General features: G+C 43.4%; 1 protein-coding gene across 2 annotated transcripts; it reads left to right on the top strand.

The window, feature by feature from the left end:
* The first annotated feature begins 3,569 nt into the window (after positions 1 to 3,569).
* On the top strand, positions 3,570 to 24,108 carry GPATCH3 (G-patch domain containing 3). 2 transcript variants are annotated; one of them, XM_043992164.1, is made up of 8 exons: positions 3,570 to 4,012; positions 8,238 to 8,665; positions 11,429 to 11,603; positions 18,839 to 18,898; positions 19,682 to 19,800; positions 19,907 to 20,034; positions 21,286 to 21,534; positions 23,976 to 24,108. In XM_043992164.1, exons 1-7 carry the CDS (start codon positions 3,583 to 3,585, stop codon positions 21,506 to 21,508), a joined length of 1,563 nt encoding a protein of 520 aa, XP_043848099.1. In that variant the 5' UTR covers positions 3,570 to 3,582; the 3' UTR covers positions 21,509 to 21,534; positions 23,976 to 24,108. The 2 variants fall into 2 exon arrangements, with proteins under 2 accessions (XP_043848099.1, XP_043848098.1); XM_043992163.1 differs by lacking the exon at positions 23,976 to 24,108 and having other exon boundaries at positions 21,286 to 21,998.
* The last annotated feature ends 424 nt before the right edge of the window (positions 24,109 to 24,532 follow it).

Below are 24,532 nucleotides of genomic sequence, written 5' to 3' on the forward strand. Positions count from 1 at the left end.
GCTGCTCTTCCTAAAAATTGAATGATTCCCACTCAATTACAGACCATTTCTCTATACTGTCCTTCTTCCTTTCCAAACTCTACTTAACCTTGGGGAGTGGGGAGGGAGGGAGAAAAATTTGGAATTAAAAATCTTATGAGGGGGTAGTTAGGTGGTGCAGCAGATAAAGCACTGGCCCTAGACTCAGGAGGACCTGAGTTCAAATTTGACCTCAGACACTTGACACTTACTAGCTGTGTGACCCTGGGCAAGTCACTTAACCCTCATCACCCCCATAAAAAAATCTTATGAAAGCAAATGTTGAAAACTATCTTTACATGTAACTGGAAAATAATAGAATACTTTTATGATAAAAAAAGCAAACTCTACTTAGCACAACTTCTGTTCTTTAGGAGTCTTCCCTGACTAATCCCACAAAGTTTTCTTTGCTCTATTTCCCCCCTTCCCAACTCATATTCCATTACCCCAACATTGATGAATTTAGCTCTATTCAGCTAGAGAGTACACAATTGTGTTTACTTCCTGATTGTTTCACGTTGTTCCCCTCCCCTTCTAAACTAAGGTTGGGCTTTTGCCTCGTGTTGAATCCCCAAGGGTCCCAGGGCTTTTCCTACTAAGGATGCTGTGGATAAAAAGGTAATGTACCACCCATTTAGCTATATGGCTTCTAAGAATAAGCCAGAGATTGTGTCATTTTACATCAATCTCTTCTAGACTTATGGGAGGGAAAACAGACTTGAGTCATAGCCAGGGTCAATGATCTAGAGTCAGCTCATCTAGTGTTTATAGCCTGACTCTACTTCCTCAGTAGCTTCATTGCCCTCACCTTCAAGGCATCAGACTGACTCACCAGCAACTCCAGGCAGGGGAGGAGAAAGATTTAAGTTATTGCAGCTGAGTCAGGTTTGTCTAGGGTTTCTTGGGAAACAAACGTCCTCATCTTTCTATTCATCATCATCCTCCTCTTCATCACCACCATTAAAAGCATTCTGTAAAGCACAGAATATCACATGTAGAGGCTTGGTGAGACCCTAGAAGATAGACTGTCAGAAGTGGAAAGTTGGAGTAATGAAAAGTTAGAGTTAATTAGAGTTAATCTGGTCCACCACCACCCCTCACCAATTTGGCAGATGATGAAAATGAGGTCCAAACAGGGGCAGTAGCTCATCCATTTTCATATCAATTTCAGTCATACCTGGTTTGGGTTTTTTAGTAAGAACCAGACTGTCGTTGGGACACAAGTGTCACTGATTTTCCCATTCAGCCCCTTAGGGTCCTATTAGAGAAAAAGGCCAAGAGAAAATGGGTTAGAAAATATCAGTTTTTGAGGCTGAAGGAGGAGGCACAAGGGAGGAAGCCCTGACTGGGACAGAAGGGTCTACAAGATGGTATATATGTACACTATTGTAATGGGGGAAATGGGGTATGGGTTGGGTTAGGGGTTGGGGTTCTTAGGAATTCCTCTTTAAAGAATTACACCGCCGGGGCAGCTAGGTGGTGCAGTAGATAGAGCACCAGCCCTGAAGTCAGGAGTACCTGAGTTCAAATCCAGCCTCAGACACTTAACACTTACTAGCTGTGTGACCCTGGGCAAGTCACTTAACCCCAATTGCCTCACTAAAAATTTAAAAGTAATAATAAATTAAAAAAAAAAGAATTACACCCTCTTGCACATAAAAGCAGTTAGAATAAAATGGTAGTTTATTTAGGAGCAAGGGAAGGGAAGGGGGGAGGGAAGGGAAACCATGACAGAAATCCTTTTCTCATGGGGAGACAGGCACAAAGCACGTGGCTCAGAGGTACCAATATCCTCGAGCAGGAGACTGGCAGGTACTTTTATAGAGGACTGATGGGGGTGGACCATCTGCCTGTGGAAAATTTCTTTAGTGAGAGAGGACCATCCCCCACTGGCAGTGACTGGAGGAATTGGGTGAGGGGGTGATCTCTCTTCAGGACACAAAGGCTGCTGCCACACCCAAATTTATCTCCCCAGGGGTAAGGGAGACCAGAATGAAGGGTGGAGATCGGAAGCTAGCTCAGTCCAATTTGGTTCTGCTTATCTCTCTAGGCATATTTGTCCTCTGGTTTAGCCTCTCAAGAACAAGATTCCTTGGTGTGCCCCAGAGAACTTCTGGGGTGCTCTGCACCCCATGACACTGATGTAAAGAGTAAAATGGCTTTGGGTCCTGGGACTAGCTTCACCAACAGCACCTCTCTTCAGCCTCCATCCCTAGTTGATTTGCATGGCGATCACTGTCAGTATGAGGTTTGAAAAGAATTTCAGCCTTGATCTCCTCTGCTGACTCTTAAGTCCCTGGAATGATCTGAAAAGCACCCAATCTAGTGACCCAAGGGTTTGATAGGAGTTAAAAGAAATTAGAGTCCATAAGTGATATGAGTTAGGACTGAGAGCCCCTAGCTAGAAAAAAAAATTAAACTTTAGACTAAAATTTTAGACTAAAGTACCTAGTGATTGCTCTAACTCAATGGCTGGGTGCTGCCTACTGGGGTATGTGTCATAATATAAAGCTAAAGATGTAGCCTGATGCTATAGGAAAAAAATTTTTTTTCTCCTGTTATTTCAGATTTTAAGCTAATTAGCTTCAGATGAACTTTTGTCCTAGTTTAGTGTTTCCTATCCCTGTGCTCCTCCTTGATCATCAGCATCAATGATATATATAAAGTGCTTTTAGATTCTCAAAAGCATTTTATATACATTTTCTGATTTGATCTTCACAGCAACCTTGTGAAATAAGGGCTGCAAGTATTATCACCCTCATTTACCCAATGAGAAAACTGAGGGTGAAATCAATTTAGTGAGGATTATGATCACAGAACTACCTTTTGGGACAGGATTTGAATCTAGGTTTCTCTGACTCCAAGTCCATTAGCATATCTACTCCACTACCTATCTGGTTTCTTTGGTCTATTTGCTTCCCTGCTGATGGGGGGTGGTAAAAACTGGGAAAGTATAACTCCTGTACCCTAACCTAGAGAAGTCTCTAGAGAACCCTTCTTGTCACTTGTTCGGGCTCTGTGGTCGATTAATTATCTTTTGCTTAGAACTAATGTCTTCACTGGACAGCCTACCCAAAACAAACACACTGGTTGGGGCTCGATGAATTAGTTCAAGGTGTGCGTGGCTGCTGACCAACAAAGTGCTTCAAAACTGTTCCAGCTCCCGGGGAACCCATGTGTCAGGTGTTCCCCTGGTGCGGAAGTAACAATGACAGTAATAACAAAGTCAATGTACCCTGCCCCTGCCCGGCGACCCCAAGCGCCTGTCTAGTAGGTTACGGGTGGGCGCGTAAGTGTAAGGGTGGTTTGCGTAAGATCGTGAGCCCATTTGACAGAGGAGGAAACTTCCAGGAGTCTGTGGAGCCGCTTCCTCCGACAAGGTTTCGTGGCCTCCAGGCGGCGCTCCAACCAAGTCCTTGACCGCTTCCGCGACTACTAGATTATTGATGTCCGGATTCCGGGGTTAAGGAACTGACGTAACCACATCTCTAAACCGTCATCCTCTCACCTCCCATCACCTCCTCTCGCGAGAGCCCGAGCCAGCACGTCATGTGACCAACCAAGATGGCGGTGCCCACTTCGGCCGAGACGGCAGCCGAAACCTCGGCTCCCGTGTACCTGGTGGTTAGTGGGATCCCTGCGGGCCTGCGCTCGGCTCAGCTGAGGAACTACTTTAGTCAATTCCGAGAGCAGCGCGGTGGCCGTGATGCCGGCTTCCTCTGCTTCCACTATCGGCACCGACCTGAACGGGCCCTGGCCCCAGAACCGGCCCCGGCCGCCGCAGCCCTGTCCTCTGATCCAGCTGCGGTTCCCGCTCAGTCTCCGGCCCCAGCCCCTCCTTCCACCTGCTGCTGCGTGATCTCGGTGCGGGGGCCGGCCCAGGCCGAGCGGCTTCTCCGCATGTACTCGGGCCGCCCTTGGCTTGATTCGCAGGGGAACTGGCTTCCCGGACGCTGCCTCATCCGCAGGCTCCGGCTTCCTGTTCAGGAGGCAGGTAAGGACTGCCCCAAAAGTTGGGACTTCGGTACCCCAATCTATCAATCAATAAACACTTGTTAAGCGCCTACTAAGTGCCACGCCCTGTGCTAGGTTCCAGGGGTCCAAAAAGAGGCTAAAGACCTCCTGCCCTCCAGGAGCTTACAGTCTAATAAGGGAGGCAACATGTAAACAAATACAAGCAGGTAGATGGCTAGATGAATAGAGCTCTGGGCCTGTAGTCAGGAAGACCTGGGTTCCAATTCGCCCTTAGACATTTACCAACTGTGTGACCCTGGCCAAATCACTTAACCACTGTTTGCCTCAATACACTGGAAAAGGAAATAACAAATCACTCCAGTACCTTTGCCAAGAAAACCCCATGGACAGTATGGTCCACAGGTTTGAGAAGAGTTGGACACGACTCAACAACAACGAAGCTATACACAAAATGAATCAGGAATAACAGAGAGAAGACACTGGAATTGAGGGTTTGGGGAAGGTTTTCTGTAAAAGATGGAATTTTAGTCGGGACTTAAAGCCAGGGAGGTCGGTAGTCAGAGCAGAGGAAGGAAAGCTTTCTGGTCATGTGGGACAGCCTGGAGCAGGGCTTTTAGGGGAAGGGGAGAGAAAAATGAGGTTATAGCATCACGGTACTAGGAACTAGCAGGAGAAATTCTAGCTATCATCTAATCCAACCACTCACAAATGATAAGGGCACAGTGACTCGAAAAATAGGTGCTTAATAAATTCTTGTTGACTAGCTTATAACTAAGTGGTCAAGATGAGATTTAAACTTTGGTCCTCTAACTCCAAATCCAATTCAGTGTTCCCACTACCAAATACTCCCAAGAACTTTATGGGAAAGTGGTAGAGTGCCTCCAAAGAGCTGTCCAAATGCTGACCTTAAGGCGAGACTGAGATGTTCTATTTTCTTAAATAATTCAACCCTGTGCTCCTGGTGACTTGATATCTTGGAACACAAACAGGCAGGACTCCTTGCACATCAGGTTAGTATTCTAGGTCTAGACAGAAGAACTAAAGATAAGGAGACAAGCTAGACACTAACCAACACTGCAATATATCACTACCAAAATTTAAAGAACTTTTGGGTCAGGGTGAGCCTCCATTTTCCCAGGGGTCTTCTCCTGGGCTCTTTCCTCCTCTCCTCTCCCACTGATAAACACTAATCCAGTGTGTATCACTTCCCTAATAATTTCCATAACTAGGGGAAGTGGCAGAAAGAAATGGGGGCTTTATTCTCACCCCCTCCCCACATAGGAAAACAGAATTCTGAAGGACCATTGCAAAATGGACCTGGAATTCATGATGTGATCTCTTTTTTTTATTATAAAAGAATTTTATTATTTTTCAGTTACATGTAAAGATAGTTTTAAACGTTTGTTTTTATAAGATTTTAAGTTTCAAATTTTTCTCTCTCCCTCCTTTCCCTCTCCCCTCCCCAAGACAGAAAGCGATCTGATATAGGTTATATATGTACAATCACATTAAACATATTTCTACATTAGTCATGTTGTGAAAGAAGAATCAGAACAAAAGGAAAACTTTAAAAAAAAAGTAGAAACAGTATGGTTCAATCTGCATTCAGATTTCACAGTTCTTTTTTTTGGATATGGAAAGCATTTTCCGTCATGAGTCCTTTGGAATTGTCTTGGATCATTGCACTGCTGAGAAGAGCTAACTCTATCACAGTTGATCATCACACAATGTTGCTGTTACTGTGTACAATGTTCTCCTGATTAGCCGCTTACTCTCTCTTTTGGGGGGGGGGGGTGTGCAATGAGAGTTAAGTGACTTGCCCAGGGTCATGCAGCTAGAGGCCACTTACTCTCTAGCGCAGTTTCATCTTCAGTAAAATGAGGGGTTTAGACCAAATGATCTCATATAGTCAGAGGCCTCTTCCTGATTCTCCCTCCTTGTTCACATAATTTTATTCAACCAATGGGACTGTGCTAGGCACTGTCCTAGAGAGAAAACAGCAGTAGGACATAGGCTTTCTTGAAGAAATTACAATCTAGTGCGAAAGACATCATAACTGATACAGGACAGAGTGGGTAAGTGTAAAGGAGAGGTCCAGGGAAAATGGAATGAGAAATTTGCTGGGGAAGTCTTGGGAAGAGGTGGCATCTCATTTGGGCTTTGAAAGAACATCCAGTAGGCCACATAGTTAGAGCTGGCAGGGGCCTTATAGCTCATCTTATCCAACCTCTTCATTTTTCAGATGAAGAAACCAAGACCTGTCGAGGTTAAGTAGCTTGCCCTAAGTCTCACAGGTCATATGGTTGGTAGATCCAAGATGTAAATCCAGACACTCTTCCCACTGCAGGATGCTGGCTGGTAGGAATGCAGAGAATCAATTCCAGGCATGGGGAAAAGCTTAATCCAGTTTTGTTCCTGGCCATTACTTTATTTTGTGCCTCTCTGATATATTTATGTACTATTTGTATCATAGTTACCTGTATATGTATATTTCATATCCCCTTTAAAATGTGATCATATCTGTAAATTTCTTAGCACAGTGCCTAGCAGATTTTTTGTTGTTCAGTTTTGTTGTTGTTCAATCAGTTTTTGGTTGTGTCTCTTTGTGACCCCATTTGGGGTTTTCTTGGCAGAGATACTGGAGTGGTTTGCCAGTTCCTTCTCCGGCTCATTTGACAGATGAGGAGACTAAGGCAAACAGAGTGAAGCGCCTTGCCCAGGTCACACACCTAGGAAGTGTCTGAGGCTAGATCTGAACTCAGGAAGATAAGTCTTCCTTGCTCCAGGCCCAGTGCTCTATCCACTGCACCACCTAACACATAGTAAGCGGTTAATAAATGCTTGTTTCCTTTACCCCTTTTCCCCTTAATTAGGTCAAAACCCTTCATGAGAACAGGGACCACCTTATCTACCATGAGACTGTATAATACTCTGGGGTTTTTTTTTGGTTTATTTTTTGGTGAGGGAATTGGGGTTAAGTGACTTGCCCAGGGTCACACAGCTAATAAGTGAGTGTCAAGTGTCTGAGGCCGGATTTGAACTCAGGTCCTCCTGAATCCAGGGCCGGTAATACTCTGTTAATAAATATTTGTTGAATTGTACACACTAGTTCTGACAATTTGTGATTCTAGCTCAATTCTCCTTCATTTGATAGAGGATGAAACTGAGATCCATGGGAGGAAATGAAGCGCCAAAGACCACACAGTGAATTAGTGTCAGAATTGAGACTAGAACCCACATCTGCAAACTCCGTGTTCATATTTGCTACTTATGATGGTTGGTTGGTTGGTTGTTGTCCTTGTGCACAAAAAGGACCAAAATGACATCACTGTGTCAGGGTCAAGATACAGAGTGTCTGTGGTAGATCAGACCGATACAAGCTTGGAAGGCTCTCCCACAGGTCAGGCACAAATAGTCCACAGGAACATTTGGAGTGGAGATGGTGCTAAGTTTGTGCATCTCACGTTTCTTTTTTTAATTTATTTATTTATTTTTTGGTGAGGCAATTGGGGTTAAGTGACATGCCCAATGTCACACAGCTAGTAATTGTTAAGTGTCTGAGGTGGGATTTGAACCCAGGTCCTCCTGAATCCAGGGCCAGTGCTCTATCCACTGCTCCACCTAGCTGCCCCCCTCACGTTTCTTTTGATCCTGTAATTCTGCTTTGTTCATAGAACACAGTGTCATCTCTAATGAGGGTATGCCATTCTGGATGGTCCTTTGCCAGCATCTTTCATCTCTCACAATCGATTCCAGAGTTCTTCAGAGAGACCTTGAGAGTGTCTTACTATCACTTCTTCTCACCTCCCTATGAGCACTTTCCTTGTGTGAGTTCTCTTAAAATAGTATTTTAGGCAAGCATACATCTGGAATTTGAACATTGTGGCCAGCCCATTGGTGTTACGATCTCTGCAGTGGAGTTTGCATGCTTGGCAGTTCAGCTTGAGAGAGAACCTCAGTGTCCGGTACCTTTTCTTGCCAGGTGACTATCAGAATCTTCCTTAGACAATTCAAACATAAGTGATTACGTTTCTTGGCATGGTGCTGATACACTGTCCAAGTTTCACAGGCATACAGTGACCAACCAACCAACCAACTTGCCAGAGGTAGAGATAATTGGGCAGAGGTGTTTAAAAGCACCTGTGAGCTCAGAGCTCAGAGGTGGGGGCTATTTCTGTCCTCATGTCTACACATGATTACGGGCACACCTTCTGTTTCAAGGGTTTTTCTTATCTTTTTCTAAGGTGTCGATCCCTTTCCCTTCAAGACCCGGAAGGAGCTGCATAGGAGGAGGGCCGGGAGTGAAGCCTTCACCCTGACTGACCTCAGGCAGCTGCCAGAACTGAACCCTCCGGCCCTGATGCCCAATGGGAATGTGGGGACCCCAATGCGTATCTTCTTAGAGCTGATCCGGGCCTGTCGTCTGCCCCCCCGAATCATTACCCAGCTGCAGTTACACTTCCCCAAGACGGGCTCCTCCCGGCGATATGGCAACGTACCCTTTGAGTATGAAGACTCAGAGACTGTTGAGCAGGAAGAGCTTGTGTACACCGACCAGGGGGAGGAGATCCCAGAAACCCCTCAAGGAGCCTGTCCCACACCCATCACAGCCGGTTCCCATGGAGGGCCAAAAGAAGACAAAGAAGAAGAGGAAGAGTCTCATTCGGATGATGTGAGTTCAGTGACATGGTCATGTCCTGGCCCACCACACAAAGAGGCCCAGTCATTTATTGTTAGTTACTGCTGTTAACAGGAGTATTTTGATGTGTGTAGCACTTTATACTTTGCCAAGTGCTTTAATGTGTTCTCTGATTTGATCCTTACAGCTGTCCTAGAGTTCAGCAGTACAAGCATAAATATTCTCACTTTATAGTGGTGAAACCAGGCCTCTTAATTCTGAGGAGCTCTTTCCAATTGTACAATTTGTCATGGTTATGGATTTCTAGTAATGATAATAGCAATAATCATAGTCAAGTGCACATAGCACTTTTTTTTTTTAGTGGGGCAACAGGGGTTAAGTGACTTGCCCAGGGTCACACAGCTAGTAAGTGCCTAGTGTCTGAGGCTGGATTTGAACTCAGGTACTCCTGAATCCAGGGCTGGTGCTTTATCCACTGCGCCATCTAGCTGCCCCCACATAGCACTTTTAAGATTTGAGTCTTCCAAGAAATCCTCTGAAGCAGATAGTACAATATTATTGTTCAGTCGTGTCTGACTCCTTGTGACCCCATTTGGGGTTTTCTTGGCAAAGATACTTCACTGGTTTGTCATTTCTTTCTCCAGCTCATTTTACAGAAGATGAAACAGAGGCAAATAGGGTGAAGTGACTTGCTCAGGCTCACATAGCTAGGAAGTGTCTGGGGGCAGATTTGAATTCAGGAAGATGAGTCTTTCCTGACTCTAGGTCTAGTGCTCTATGTATTATGGTGCCCCCTAGTCCTATATTAATAATGAACAAACTTAGGCCCTAAGAGGTTGTAACTCTCTTCTGTCACCCAGTTTCTAATCATTAGAGGCAGTTAGAGATTTGAAACCAGTTCTCACTCCCAAGTCCACGATCAAGATTCCCATCTTCACCACCATACTTTGCTTTTCCATAAAGAAGGTAAAGGACACCAATCTTAATTGGGTGACTCAGGAAAAAAATAAAGAACCATTAACTTCTGGTCTGCCCGATGAGACAGAACCAGTACATGAGAAGCTAAGAGCAATTACTGTATTTTGTCTGAAAAAATAATGCCCATTATAGGCTGCCACCCACTTGTACAGAGATTATTCATATTCACATCATAGAGTTGGAAGGAAGGGAGCTGAGAGGTCACCAATATAATGGGTACTCAAATCAGTTACATTGGAATATTCCCAGTGAGGAGTCATCACCTTCTGCTGGAAGAATCCAGTGGTTGAGGGGCAGCTAGGTGGTGTAGTATATAAAGCACCAGCCCTGGATTCAGAAGGACCTGAGTTCAAATCCGACCTCAGACACTTAACACTAGCTGTGTGACCCTGGGCAAGTCACTTAACCCTCATTGCCCCACGCCAAACAAAACAAAAAAAAGTGTAGGGGCAGCTAGGTGGTGAAGTGGATAGAGCACCAGCCCTGGATTCAGAAGGACCTGAGTTCAAATCCGGCCTCAAACACTGAACACTTACTAGCTGTGTGACCTTGGGCAAGTCACTTAACCCCAATTGCCTCACCCAAAAAAAGAATCCAGTGGTTGGGCCGTTCATCACCCTTTGTGACAAGCTCTGATTGTTGGGAAGCTTTCCCTGACATCAAACCTAAATCTACCTCTTACAGCCTCCACCCATTGCTCCTAGATCTGAACCCACCCACCCCACCCCACCCCACCCTACCCTCCCCCACCCCCGTCAAGCAGCACAAGGCCAATTGATCTCTTTAAGTCCTTGAAGACAGCACTCACATATCCCCCAAGCCTATGACCTATGCTTGCACCAATATTAGTACCATTGGGGTAGGGAGTTTGTACAAGGAAATCAGGGAGAGTTGAGTATAGGCTGGGGTGATCGGTGAAGGAAGACTTGAGCTCTGAGAAGGTGGGGTTGGTGGTGTCTTAAAAAGGCTTCAAAGGAAAGAATGTGTAGGAAGCATATTGCAAACTTTAAGGTACTAAATAAATGTCAGATATGATAATGATCAAAAAGGATCAGGAAGAATTAGATAAGGGGAGAGAGAAAGGCAATAATAAATAGCCTGAGCAAAGACCTGGAGGTGAGAATGAGACTGGTATGCACATGGAACAGCACACAGCCAGCTGGCTGAAATGGGAGTTTATATTTCAAGGCAGTGGGAGATAAAGAAGAATCAATAATAATAACATTTCATCTGTCAATAGCACTATAAGGTTTACAATCACCCTGTAAGGTAGGTAGTGTAAATACTATCATCCCCATTTGACAGAGAAAGAAACTGACACTGAGTAGTTAAATGTCTTATCTAGGTTAACATAAAGGCAGCTAGGTAGTGCACTGGATAGAGCAATGGGCCTGGAGTCAGGAAGACCTGAGTTCCAATCCAGCTTCAGACACTTACCAGCTGTGTGACCCTGGGCAAGTCACTTCACTCAGTTTTTTCATCTGTAAAATAAGCTGGAGAAGGAAATGGCAAGATGCTCTTATTATCTTTGCCAGGAAAACCACAAATGGGGTCATAAAGAGTCGGACACAATAAACAACAACAAAGTAGCATTAATGTCAGGGTCAGAGTTTGGATTCTGAGGCCATCATTCCTTCTCCCTCAAGTAGCATGGCATCAGGAGGGATGTGAAGGCCAGGCAGTCCCTCGGAGAGAAGCCTGAGTGTGGAACCAACCTCTTGTGGCCTCAGCCCATTTTCCCTGTCCCCTTCATCTCTACTGCTGGGGGTGCCCTGTGGCCAGAAGAGTAGCTCTGTCCTCCCCCTTCCTCCCTTGCAGGACAATGACACGTGTGAGGAGTGGGAGCGGCACGAGGCTTTGCATGAAGATGTGACAAACCAGGAGCGCACAGCAGAAAGGCTCTTTGAGCAAGAGATTGAGCTCAAATGGGAGAAGGGTGGCTCCGGGCTTGTGTTTTACACAGATGCTCAATACTGGCAGGAAGAGGAAGGAGGTAATGAGACTCATATTTCTTCAGCACTTCATAGTTTGCACAGGGTCCCTATGTCCATTATCTCATCTGTCCCTCACACCACTACTCTTGTAGGAAAAGATAGTCCCTGTCACACAGGTGGGACATTGGGAGCCTGGAGAAGAGCAATCACTCTGCCCTCAGTCACACAGCTATTAAGTACACAGTTGGGTCTGAAACACACGTTTTCTGGCCACAAGGGCAGTATTCTCTCTGAGCTGTAGGATGTAATTACATCTGGGCCCTGGGCAGCAGGGGAATGGGTCTATCTCTAGGATACCCATGAACATCAGCTTTACTGCCTAAGTGCTCCCTGGGGATTCTGTTTGACACATTTACATCACACTTACAACCACCATGTAAGATTAATTATTTGCATTTTACTTTTTAAATAAATGTTATTTGGATGTAGGAGGCCAGCCTAAAAAAAAAAAGACACAAACATGCACCACTGTATAGTCTTAAATACCACTAAGCAAGAGCGTAAAATTCCTTTTTGGTCTAGACCTGTGATTTAATTTACTTCCTCCATCAGTGCAGATCAGGATCTCTTTAGTAACACATCCCTTTTCTCTTTCTTCTTTTAAGATTATCAAAATATGACCAGACCATTCCCAACTGTTTCTTTTCTTATGTAATTTCCTCTATCATCCCTGATAACATTAGAGTTCTGAGGAGACACTTGTATCATCTTTCCCACTAGAATGCAAATACTTGATCTATTTAGGTTCCTCTTGGTTCTCATGTTTTTATTTCAAAGTTTTGATGCAACTTTGGTCTTTTCAGGAATGCTTGGGAGTTTTCTATTTCATTAAGGGTCTACTTTTTCCCCTGTAGGATTATACCCAGTTTTGGTGGGTATGTTATTCTTGGTTGTAAGCCTTTTGGGGGGCAGCTAGGTGGTGCAGTGGATAAAGCACTGGCCCTGGATTCAGGAGGACCTGAGTTCAAATTTGGCCTTAGACACTTGACACTTACTAGCTGTGTGACCCTGGGCAAGTCACTTAACCTTCATTGCTCTGCCAAAAAAAAAAAAAAGATCAAATCAAGTTCTTGGGGCAGCTAGGTGGCACAGTGGATAGAGCACCAACTCTGGAGTCAGGAGGACCTAAGTTCAAATATGGCCTCAGACACTCAACACTAGCTGTGTGACTTGGGCAAGTTACTTGACCCCAATTGCCTCACCAAAAAGAAAAAAAAGAAAGAAAACTAAGCCTTTTGGAATAGTCTCTTGCAAGATATCTACTCCTTTAAAGAGGTAGCTGCTGAATCTTGTATGATCCTGATTGTAGGTCCTTGGTACTTGAAGCTGCTAGCAGTATTTTAGTTTGGTCTGGAAGCTCTGGATTTCGGCTATGGTGTTCCTGGGAGTTTTCACTATGAAGGGTTTCTTTCAGGAGATAATTGTTTTCATTTTGCTCTTTGGTTCTAATAGATTTGGGCAGTTTTCTTTCATAATTTCTTTATATCCAGGATGGTTTGGGGGTGGCATGGTTTTGTGGTAGTCCAGTGATTGCTAAACTATCTCTTGATCTGTTTTCCAAGTAGGTTATTATTCACATGAAATTCCTTACATTTTCTTCTATTTTTTTTTCAGTCTTTTGACTTTAATATTTCTTGTGTGTCTCAGGGAATGATTAACTTCTGTTTGGTTCATTCTAATTTTCAAGGAGTCTTTTACTTGGGTAAGATTTTGAACCTCTTGGACTAAGCAGTTAATTCTCCTTCCAAGTGTTTCTTCCAAAATCTCATTTCTTTTCTAGATCTTTCCTCTAGAACTCTCATTTCATTTATAAAAACTTCATTTCATCCAGGAATTCTAATTTATCCTGTGCCTAGACTTTTTTATTTGAGACTTTGCTTGTAGATGTTTTGAAGTCATTGTCTTCTTCTGGGTTTGTGTTTTCTGACTCCTAAGAGCTCTTTAATGTGGGAGTCTTTTTGTTTGTTTGTTTTACTCTTTGTTCCAGCATTATTTACTAAATTGAGGATTTTGTGTCAGGGCTTGGTTCTGTGTACTCCTGGAGGGAATGTCTGGGCAGAGTTTGGTCTAGTCTAGTATTCTTGGGTCCTACTGCTGCTTTCTCTGAATACTGAATGCTGTGTTTCTCAAGGATCTGAGGGGCAGCTCAGTACAAGGACTTCTGCATCCACTACACCACTGCAACCTTTTAACTTCATAATTTTTTGTTTGTCCTCTGGCATTAACAACTTAGTATCAACATTGTTCAGAGTTTTGTTGCTATTTAATGATGTTTTTAAATGTGCATAGTCAGGGGGCGGCTAGGTGGTGCAGTGGATAGAACACTGGCCTTGGGTTCAGGAGGACCTGAGTTCAAATCCAGCCTCAGACACTTGACACTTACTAGCTATGTGACCCTGGGCAAGTCACTTGACCCTCATTGCCCCTAAAAAAAAATGTGCATAGTTGAAGTAAGCATATATGTTCTTTTGGTCCCTGCTTTTGTTATACTGTATCACTTTATATAGGTCATTCTATTTGTCCTTGAATTTGTATTTGTCATTCCATATCATGCAGTAATTTCATAACATTCATATACTGCGATTTTTTTCAGCTATTCTCAAATTGTTGGGCATGTGATTTGTTTTCAAATGTTTGCAAAAAGAAAACAATGCAAACTTGTAACAACCATATTTAAAAATGCTTCAAGTCAGTAACAATATGAGGAATACAAATTAAAACAATTCTGTGGTTTTGACTTGTACCTATAAGATGGGCAACAGTGACAGAAAACAAAACTATAAAATGTTGGAGGGGCTATAGGAAGCCAGTACGTTGTTGGTGGAATTGGAAATTGTTTCAGTTGTTCCAGTCATTCTAGAAAACAATTGAGAGTTACCCCACAAAAGGGAAAGACAGAGGAAAAGGACCTATAGGTACCAAAATATTCATAGCAGTTCTTTTATGGTTACAAAGAAGTAGAAATAAAGTGCATGCCCTTCAGTTGGAGAACGTCCGAACAAATCATGGTGTATAACTATATAATACATTCCTATTGCCCTGTAAGAAACCAAAAGTGGAATAGATACAAAATGAAGCAAGCAGAACCAGAAGAACAATCTGCATAGTGACCACATGAGTGTGTAACTCACATCAGTGCAACCATCAGTCTTGACTCCAGAGGACCAAAGGTGAAACATGCCTCATTCCTCTTGGTAGTGAGCTATGGTGCTGTAGGTGTGGAATGAGGCATGTTAAGGGCTAAAATTCTAGCTAAACTGTCTAAAATATCTAATGAGTGGTCGCCAATAAATTATAAGCTTTAGCAAGAGTTAGACTTTTAAGCATTTATTAAGGAGAATAAGAATTTGGTAAAGAGAGAGAAAAAGGCCTAGATTCCTATCTATTAAAGGGAGAGCACATTTCTAGCTCCCTTCTCCGCCAGAGTCCAGAGGAAAAGAGAGCGAGACTGAGCGCCAGTCTCTTCCTTCCTCCTCCCACTAGCCCGCGTCACTTCCTGACTCCTGGTCTTGCCCTCAAAGACCTTCCCTTCATGGGCAGAACTCCTCTACAGTAAGTATCCAGCAGGTGGCGTTATTCCAATCGTTACAGTCCCCCCTGTTGTTCCTCAAGAAACAAAATGTTTCCTTGACGGAACAGTAAAAAGAATATAATAACTATTGCTAACTAATAATATGTGAACAACAATATAGAAAAGGAAGAGAGGAAAGTTTTGTCCAGAGGGGTGATTTTTTGTCCTCATGAACCGACGCTTTGACATTGGTCTTGCAAAGGGAGGGCCTCTGCAGAGAATACATATTACAGATGGTGTATATTATAACAGAAAAAGAAAAGAGAAAAACCAAACCAAAACAAAACAAAACTGTTCATTTAAAGTCTCTGAAACTCTTTTCTCAGATGTCCTCTAGGTGTAGTCGTGGAATGGAAGTCTTTTCAGGGGTTGATGTGTGGATACTGGTAATCAGCCAGGAAATTTCCTACAAAATTGAGCTTAATACAACTTTAAAATAGCTTTGTCAATAATCAAATCAAACAATGAAAGTTCTCAAAAACATGTCTAAGGGAATTCAGAATCTTAGTTGTTACACATGTGAAACATACAATAAAACAAAAATTGAACCATTCTTTAAAATTACATTATTATTATAGTCCCCCCTTATGGAGAGTAATTGAGAAGACAATTGCTGCGATATTAATTTTTAAAATAATTTTTATCTTTGTTTCATCATTTTTTGCATCATCTGCCTAATTATCCTCATGCCATTATGAGAAATTTAAAAATCTAATATAATTGGTAACAGGTGTCAAGGCCAAATTCAACACTGTATTTATCATGACACCTGAGATAATTATGGGGGTTACCATAAAAGAACAGAGAAATGATGGGATATGAGCATTCCCACACTTGAGCAATATGTACTGCCCATACAGTATGCCAGGCTTAAAATAGGTGGATGGAATATATGTCCATGCCACCGAACATATTGGAAGAAACTGAGTCAGACTTAATCAGATGCATGGGATTGAGATGTCCATGGCATCAGGCATATAGGAGGGAGCATAGAAGCCAGATGTAGGAGTGAGATGGGTGGGATCAATACTTCCAGCCATCCGTACAATATTGTGGGGAAAAATAAAATAAAATATTAAACCAAGAGAATCCAACCTCAACATTTGTCAAAAGCCGTTCCCTCGGCCATACCTTGACTTCATGCATGTCTCCCCTCATGTGACAGTTCAGTGTCTGCTCTTACATGTATTCCTCATTTTGTGATTGGATGGCATCTTGGCCAACTGGCATCTGATAACTCAGAATAAAGGCAATTAATGTCTTAAATGATAAGTTCCCATAATCCAAGTCTCATATGGATTTAAAAATTGAGGATAATAAATGATTGCAAAAAATGTGAATACATCTTGACTCAGAACACAATATATAATTATGCAACAATTTCAAATAATACCCCTTTTTTAAAACTTAGTATACAATTACTTTTTGAAAAATCTGAACATATTTAAATACAAGTTAAAGCACAACACAATCCTAAAGAAAACTTTTTTTGAAAAAAGAAAACTTTTACAAACATTCCCCTCTTTTTTTTTAAAAATATGCTTATCAAAAATAATACTTCTAGAATCAATTTACACTTGCCATGGCAACCAATTTGCCAAGGAAATGCTTTAAAGAGTTTGATCAAATAATCAGTTGAGAAAAAATAACAAACACAAACAACTCAGAATATGGGAGCACAATACTCCTAGAATTAACATTGTATTATGAAATCAAAACCATCTTGCAATGTTTCAAAATTAGAGATGAATAAATAGAAAAAAAATACACATGGAACAATAAAAGACAATGAAATTCAAACTAGGGAAATCTAAATGAATATGAACTTAATATTAATAAGAGTATTATAAAATATAAACTTGATCATATGACTATAAAAAGCTTTTACAAATATTCTCCTTGTTTTAAAAACTAAGTATAAGACACAATCTCAAAAGCATGAAAATCTCTATGAAAATAAACCCATACCATTAATTTCAAAATGTATATGTAATAGCATAGAAATCCTATGTAACCTCTGAACTGATATTAATACTCTGAGTGAATTCAGAACACTTTTGATTCCGATATCTAAAATCCCCAACACTCATATCAATACCTTGCTGCTTACTTCTACATTTCTCTAAAATATATATCCTTCCATGGCAAAAGAAGCAGAGTCTTGAACTATGTTGATGGTTGTCATTCTTATTCAGCTTAAGTTTTTCTTCTTTAACCCCTTTATATTGTCTGTCAGTCTTTTCACCATACAAATGCTTTATAAGATTACTAATTAAAGACAAAAGCAGGTTAGCAAAATTATGAACAAAACGAGCATATCTGGAATTTAAAGGGCTTTCTAAGGTTGTCTCAGAAGCACAGCCAGGCTGGGGAAGGGCTGAGCCTGAAGCTGCAAATGTAGTTAGAGAAAGTTGCGCATGAGCATTAGATCTCTGGACTTCCCAGGCCCGGGAAGCAATGGGCTTGGCCATGGGAGGAGTAGAGGGTGGGGTCTGGAGAGGAGGGGAGGGACCAGAGCAATTTGAATCAGACTTGATTTTGAACTCAGGCCTGGATTCCTCTTCCCCCACTTTGCCTCCAGGTGCTAGGGGATTAAAAGCTTCTAGAGGGTGGGTCATTGCCTCCAGGCATGCAAAATTAGAGCAACAATTACTGTTAGAACTGGGAAAAGCTGCAGGAATCTCTTCAGGTTTCTCTGAAAAAGCATGGTTGGGAGAGGGAGAGATATTTCCTTGTGTGAGTAAGTTGCTGGCTCTTTTAACAAAAAGAAAAAGAAAAATAGAAAATCCACAAAAACAAAGCATTAACATGATCTTATCTCCCATTTGTCTGGTTAAACAGACTAAAATAAAAAATAGGGTAATTAGGGAGTTTAAAAGGTCCATTCGAAAAAATTTAAAGGAAAACACAGCCAGTACGCCAGTACTTAGCAGTTAAAGGGAGAGGGAGGGGAAATTTCTTACCCAACCAGAAGATCAGAAGTGAGGTTCAGCTTTCCTCTTCGTGGTCAGCCATCTGTTAAGGGCTAAAATTCTAGCTAAACTGTCTAAAATATCTAATGAGTGGTCGCCAATAAATTATAAGCTTTAGCAAGAGTTAGACTTTTAAGCATTTATTAAGGAGAATAAGAATTTGGTAAAGAGAGAGAAAAAGGCCTAGATTCCTATCTATTAAAGGGAGAGCACATTTCTAGCTCCCTTCTCCGCCAGAGTCCAGAGGAAAAGAGAGCGAGACTGAGCGCCAGTCTCTTCCTTCCTCCTCCCACTAGCCCGCGTCACTTCCTGACTCCTGGTCTTGCCCTCAAAGACCTTCCCTTCATGGGCAGAACTCCTCTACAGTAAGTATCCAGCAGGTGGCGTTATTCCAATCGTTACAGGCATATGTTCCCAGACACAGTCAATGCATCTGTTTGTTTTGCTTAGCTTAATTCCAAGGGAGGCTTCTATTTGGGGCTGGGGGTGATTACTGGGAAGTCATAGCAGTTTTTGTTTCAAAGCATCAGTAAACTTTTTCTTAAATAGCAGACATATACCCAAAAAAACCCCAAACCCAAGCCATGTCAAGCATTCTGAGAGGCAGAGGGCATTCATTCCAGGTATAAAGAGCAACCTATGGAAAGTCATGGAAATTGAAAATGTATTAATCTGTGTCTTGTCCCTACAGATTTTGATGAGCAAACAGCTGATGACTGGGATGTGGATATGAGTATATACTATGATCAAGGTAATTGGCCGGACAGGGCTCTGGGGTGACGATGGGCTGTTCTTGGGTCACCTTAAGTCCTCCTTGCCCTCCCCTCCCTCCCCCAATCCCTGCCTTATGTAGTGTGGGTTGGGATCAGGGAGGGAGCAAGGGGATGAATCTGGAGCTGGATGTTCTCCCTTTCTCCTCATGGTTTGGTGAATAACCCCACTAGGGTTCCCTTTTTATGATTATCTTGGTTTTTAATCCTTCTATTTCAAAAGTAAATGCCTTTTGAGGACTGAGGAAGTAGAGTCAGGAGGGGAGAGAAACAATTCCCAACTTCAGTCAATAAGGTCGCAACAGTCCCATCCTTGGGAATCATCCCCAGTCTGAAGAATAGACACAGTCCTTCCCCTGAAAAGCCCTTAGTTTGAGAGAACTGTTCTGGGAGTTTTCTGTCTGCCAACAGACACCACTATTCCCTTGAGGGAGCCCGAGTCTAATAGGAAAATACAGTTTCAACTCTCAGGATGCCTGGATAGGCCAAGGAGGATACCCAGTCCCTGCTCTTTAGTATAGCCTGCAACCACTCTAGTCTGAATAGCCTGGTCTGAAGGGGAAAGAAGTGAGACACTCCCTGCACTCAGGAACCCTGTGGTCTGATCAGGAAAACAGGTCACAGACACATGCAACAGAAACCCAAATGAGAAATCTAGCCCCAGCTGGTTGCCATGGCATCCCTCAGTCCCCTGCTTCTCCTGTACCAAATGTACCCTTGGCTAAGACTTTAGCCTCTCTCTAAACTGGGCTCTGGCTTTTCAGATGGTGGAGACAAGGATGCTCGTGACTCAGTCCAGATGCGCCTGGAACAGAGACTACGAGATGGACTGGAGGATGGCTCTGTGGTCGGCCAAGTTGGCACCTTTGAGCGTCATACAAAGGTGAACCAAATGTTTAACCCACAACTCAGTCCCTCTTTTCCCCTTTCCACTTCCCCCCATCTATGGCTGGGAAGCCCTTACTTAACTCCTATTCTTCCCTCTCTAGGGTATTGGAAGAAAAGTGATGGAGCGACAAGGCTGGGCCGAGGGCCAGGGCCTAGGCAGTAGTTGCTCGGGAGTGGCTGAGGCCCTGGACAACGATGGGCAGAATCCCAAGTGTAAACGTGGATTAGGGTAAGTGTGATTAAGGATCGTTCTTTGCAGCAAAGCCAGCTTGTCCGGCTCCCAGCCTTTCTAACTGTTGCAAATTCCCCACCTCCCTCCATCAGCTTGGGTTGGAAATCATGGCCCTGGTTTGGGCTTAGGAAGCTAGATAGCTAGTGGGCTTCCTTGTCTTGGAGGGTTCCTGTGGGTAGAGTTTCTGGACAGATTTGAAAAGATAAGTGGTTTTTAAGAGTGAATGAAGGGGGGGCAGCTAGATGGTGCAGTGGATAGAGCACTGGCCCTGAAGTCAGGAGGACCTGAGTTCAAATCCAGCCTCAGACACTTAACACTTACTAGCAGTGTGACCCTGGGCAAGTCACTTAACCCCAATTGCCTCACTAAAAAAAAAAGTGAATGAAAACAGACTCTTGACACTTACTAGCTGTGTGACCCTGGGCAAGTCACTTAACCCTCATTGCCCTGGAAAAAAAAAAGTGAATGAAAAAAAAAGAATGGACCGATGTTCTGTTGGCTATAGGTCTGGCACAAAAGGTGGCCCTGCTGCCTCCATCCTGGCCCAGTCAGATGCCCTGGGCTTAAGAGACTTTAGGGAAGAAAGGGCCAGAGGAGGATGGATATACACACAGCCCTTCAGTCCCTCACTAACAAGCTGCTCATGGTGGCAGCAGGTCCTCATTTAATAGGGGGATGGGAGGCAGTATAGTGAGAACAAACACAGTGTGAACAGCACCAAACTTGGAGTCACGTGATCTGAAGTTGAATGCTGGCATTGACAGTTACCTGGTTCTGTGACCTCCTGGAAGTCAGCTTCTCAAGGTCCATTTTCTCATCTGTAAAATGATGCCTGCTCCACCTGCCTCACAGGACTATTGTGTACTGTTCTTTTTATTATTCATTCATCTCATCTTTTTCAAGGCACTTCAGATTGGGCAGAAACAGTCCTGGGAATAGTTATGTTGCTGCTTTTCTCTTATATTTCATGGGCTACTAGTGCACATGGGGATAAAAGCAGTATTGCCTTTTGTAATGGAATACAAATGTTGGGATGTCAGCTGTTCTTGTGTGGCCTCATTGACAGCATCTTAGGGACGGCTCCAGGAGCACAGATGTCAGGGATTCATCCACAGGATTCTGATTTATTCTGTTATGCCTTTGGCTTGAGACAAATGGGGTTTCTTCCCATGTCCCTCTACATAGGACTGGGGAGCAGGAGATTCCCTAGCTTCATTATAACATTAACTGAGGGTCTCCCTCTCTCAGGTACCATGGAGAGAAACTGCAGTCTTTTGGACAGCCAAAGAGGCCACGTGGGACCAACCTGGGGCTCATCTCCACCATCTATGATGAACCCCTTGCTCAGGACCAGGGTGACCTGCTGCTTCGACGCCAGCCACCTACCAGCCTCAAGTTCCGGGCAGATATGGCCTTTGTGAGAGGCTCAGGCACAGACAGCTTTTTTCACAACTCATCAGAGCCCAAGTGACTGGGACAGGAGCTCCACACATGGTGGTGAGAATCACAGCATCTCTCTGACCTTTCTGTTCTTGGAGCCAAAGTGGGTGGCTGCTAGAGAAGAGAGTGGCATAGAGAGACCTGAGGCCAGCCAGCTTTCTCACTTCTCTTCCTTTCCACATGCTACCTCGGGGCCAGCGACTTTTCTTTTACAAAGCACTATTTCTGTTACACTATTTGGGCCTGGTGGTCTCTCCTTATGGACTTTATCTCAAGACCACACCATTTTGGCCTCCGCTCTAGAGTCCCTAGGACACCAGTGTCCAGTTTGGCATCGTCTCCTCCTCAGCCCCCTGAAGCCAAGCCTCATTACTAAGACCAGGCCATCTCTTCCCTTGAGATTTCCTGTACCACAATAATTGTGCTGACCAGAGGGGAGAGGGCCTTGCAGCCTGGATCCACTCCACTTGTTCCCTTCTGTGAAGGGCAGCCAGACCCAGAGCAGAATAAAGTTTATTTGTATAACCAAGTTGTTTTCCATTCTTGAGGAGGGAACCTACCTGCCGTTCCCCATAGTTTCTAATTAACAAGTCTTCACCCTATTTTACCCCTTCTTGGGTCTTAAACTGATGGGATCAATGAGATTCCAGGGTTGCAGAAAGAAAAATTCATTGAGGGTATGGGTAAACGCAAATTAATTTCTTGAAAAGATTATCTTGAGAGAGTAACATTCCCAAATAAGGTGTCAAATTTTTGTCTCACATTAAGTCACACAAAGTTAATTCTGTGCTTACATTCTAGTTGAGCCATACTGGTATGATGACTAGCAGTGGTCAGGCACCAAATAGATGTTAGGTGCTACTGGTTCTTGTGTGTGTCTTTATTAGAATGATGGGCCAAATCTAAAGTGAAATTTAATAGGGATAGATGTTGACTCCCACACTTAGGTTCAATCAACTACACAAATACAGGGTGGTGGAAGCATAGGAAGAGAGCAGCTCATGTGAAAAAGATCTGAGGGGCTGAGTAAATTCAGTGTTACGAATGGGCTTCATTAGAAGGATCCTGTCTGGGGCAGCTAGGTGGCGCAGTGGATAGAGCACCGGCCCTGGAGTCAGGAGGACCTGAGTTCAAATCCGGCCTCAGACACTTAACACTTACTAGCTGTGTGACCCTGGGCAAGTCACTTAACCCCAATTGCCTCACTAAAAAAAAAAAAAAAAAAAAAGAAGGATCCTGCCAGGACAAGCAAGGTCCATGGTGCCCTTACACTTTTCCTGGGGTACTGTGTTCCATCCTGGACAACAAGGGGGACTGGACGCCACTCTGTATGAGGACTGGCTGGAGGAACAGGGAAGGGTTAGGCTGGAAAAAGCAGGGAGGGTGGTACATGGGAACTGTTTTCATGCATCTTCACATCTGTCCTGCTCCGGCCCAGATGCGCCACTATGAGCACTGGGTAGAAGTGACAAAGTAGAATTCAGGCTTCATGTAGGAAAAGCTTCCAGACCATTAGCCTTGTCCAGAAATGGCATAGGCTGTTTCTCCCTGAAAGTCTTCAAGCATAAGATGTATGACCACCGGTCAGGGATATTTTGGGGGAGAACAGGCAATTATGGTAGGGGTAGGCGTCGACTGATTCTGTAACCAGCAAAATGAATTTCAAGCAGGCTGCATTTGGCCTACAGTATGGCTACTTGAATGCTTAGAATGTGCCCTCTTTATTTTTATTGATAATTCATGTTGACAATCTCCTTCCAAGAAACAGGCTCCTCCACAATAGCTTTTGACATTAAAAAATGTTTAAACAAAACCATCTACCATTGTTTAGGACTAACCATTCCTATTTGTTATATTGAAAACATGCCAATCCCTCTCCCTTTGGTCCCCGCTCTCGAGTCTCACTTAGGAAAACCTCCCAAAACAATCTCCAAGTGGGTCCTCTAAGGTGTTTGGCTCTGCCTTAATCAAGTATCCTTATCTGTATAACTCTTTACTTAATTGCTTACTAAACGTTTTGTTAAAGCTTGGCAGAAATACATAACTGGCCAAGTAAGAGAGGTCAGACATTTCTAGAAATGAGTGATGGAAGAACAAAAGGGGCAGGGATAGGGGACCGGCCCTAGGTTTTCAAAGGAGCCTAGAAAGGAACTTCCTCTTACCAATCAGGCAATCAAGCTCGCTGCAAGACTGAGGTGTCTGGAGCACTGAGAGGTTAAGCACCCAGGATCACACAATCACTGCGTCAAAAGTTGGACTTGAACACAGATATTCCTGGCTTTAAGACCAGCTCTCCAATGGCCTCTGCAGGCCATCTACAATAGGTGCCCTTTACAATCTGGCTTCCAACCTTATCATTTCCACCAAAACTGTTCTCTCCAGTTACCAATGATCTCTCATTTACTAAACTGAATGGCCTTTTCTCAATCCTCATTCTCCTTGACCTCGGTAGCCTTTGAAATTATTGATCACTATCTCCTTGATACTCTTCCCTTTAGGTTTTCAGGACACCACTCTCTCCTGGTTCTTTCCATCTGACTAATCTTTCTTGGTCTCCTTTGCTGGATCCTCAACCAGACTGTAGCCTCTAATGGTAGGTAAACCACAGGGATGGTCTCCGGGCTCTTCCACAAACTACACGCTCCATCTCTGGGTTCTGGGCATTTTCTCTAGCTGTCCTCCATGCCTGGAATGCTCTCTCCTCATTTCTACTTACTGGCTTCAAGTCCAATTTAAAATTCCAACTTCCACAGGAAGCCCTTCCCAATCCCTCTGAATTCTAATGCCTCCCCCCCTTTTAATTTTATTACCTATTTATCCTGTATTTAGCTAGGTTTTTTTTACATATTTGTTTGCTCATTGTTTCCATTAGACTGTGAGCTCCTTGAGGGAAGAAACTATCTTTTGCCTCTTTGTATTCTCAGTGCTTAACACACAGGGCCAGGCACATAGCAGCAGCTTAATAAATGTTCACTCTGATATCAAGACTTACTATTTTTAAAGAGGGCCAAAAATGCTGCCACTAAGACCAGAGATTTTCATGTAAAATAGTGGG

The sequence above is a fragment of the Dromiciops gliroides genome, chromosome 3 (assembly GCF_019393635.1).
Source record: "Dromiciops gliroides isolate mDroGli1 chromosome 3, mDroGli1.pri, whole genome shotgun sequence".
Taxonomy (NCBI): domain Eukaryota; kingdom Metazoa; phylum Chordata; class Mammalia; order Microbiotheria; family Microbiotheriidae; genus Dromiciops; species Dromiciops gliroides.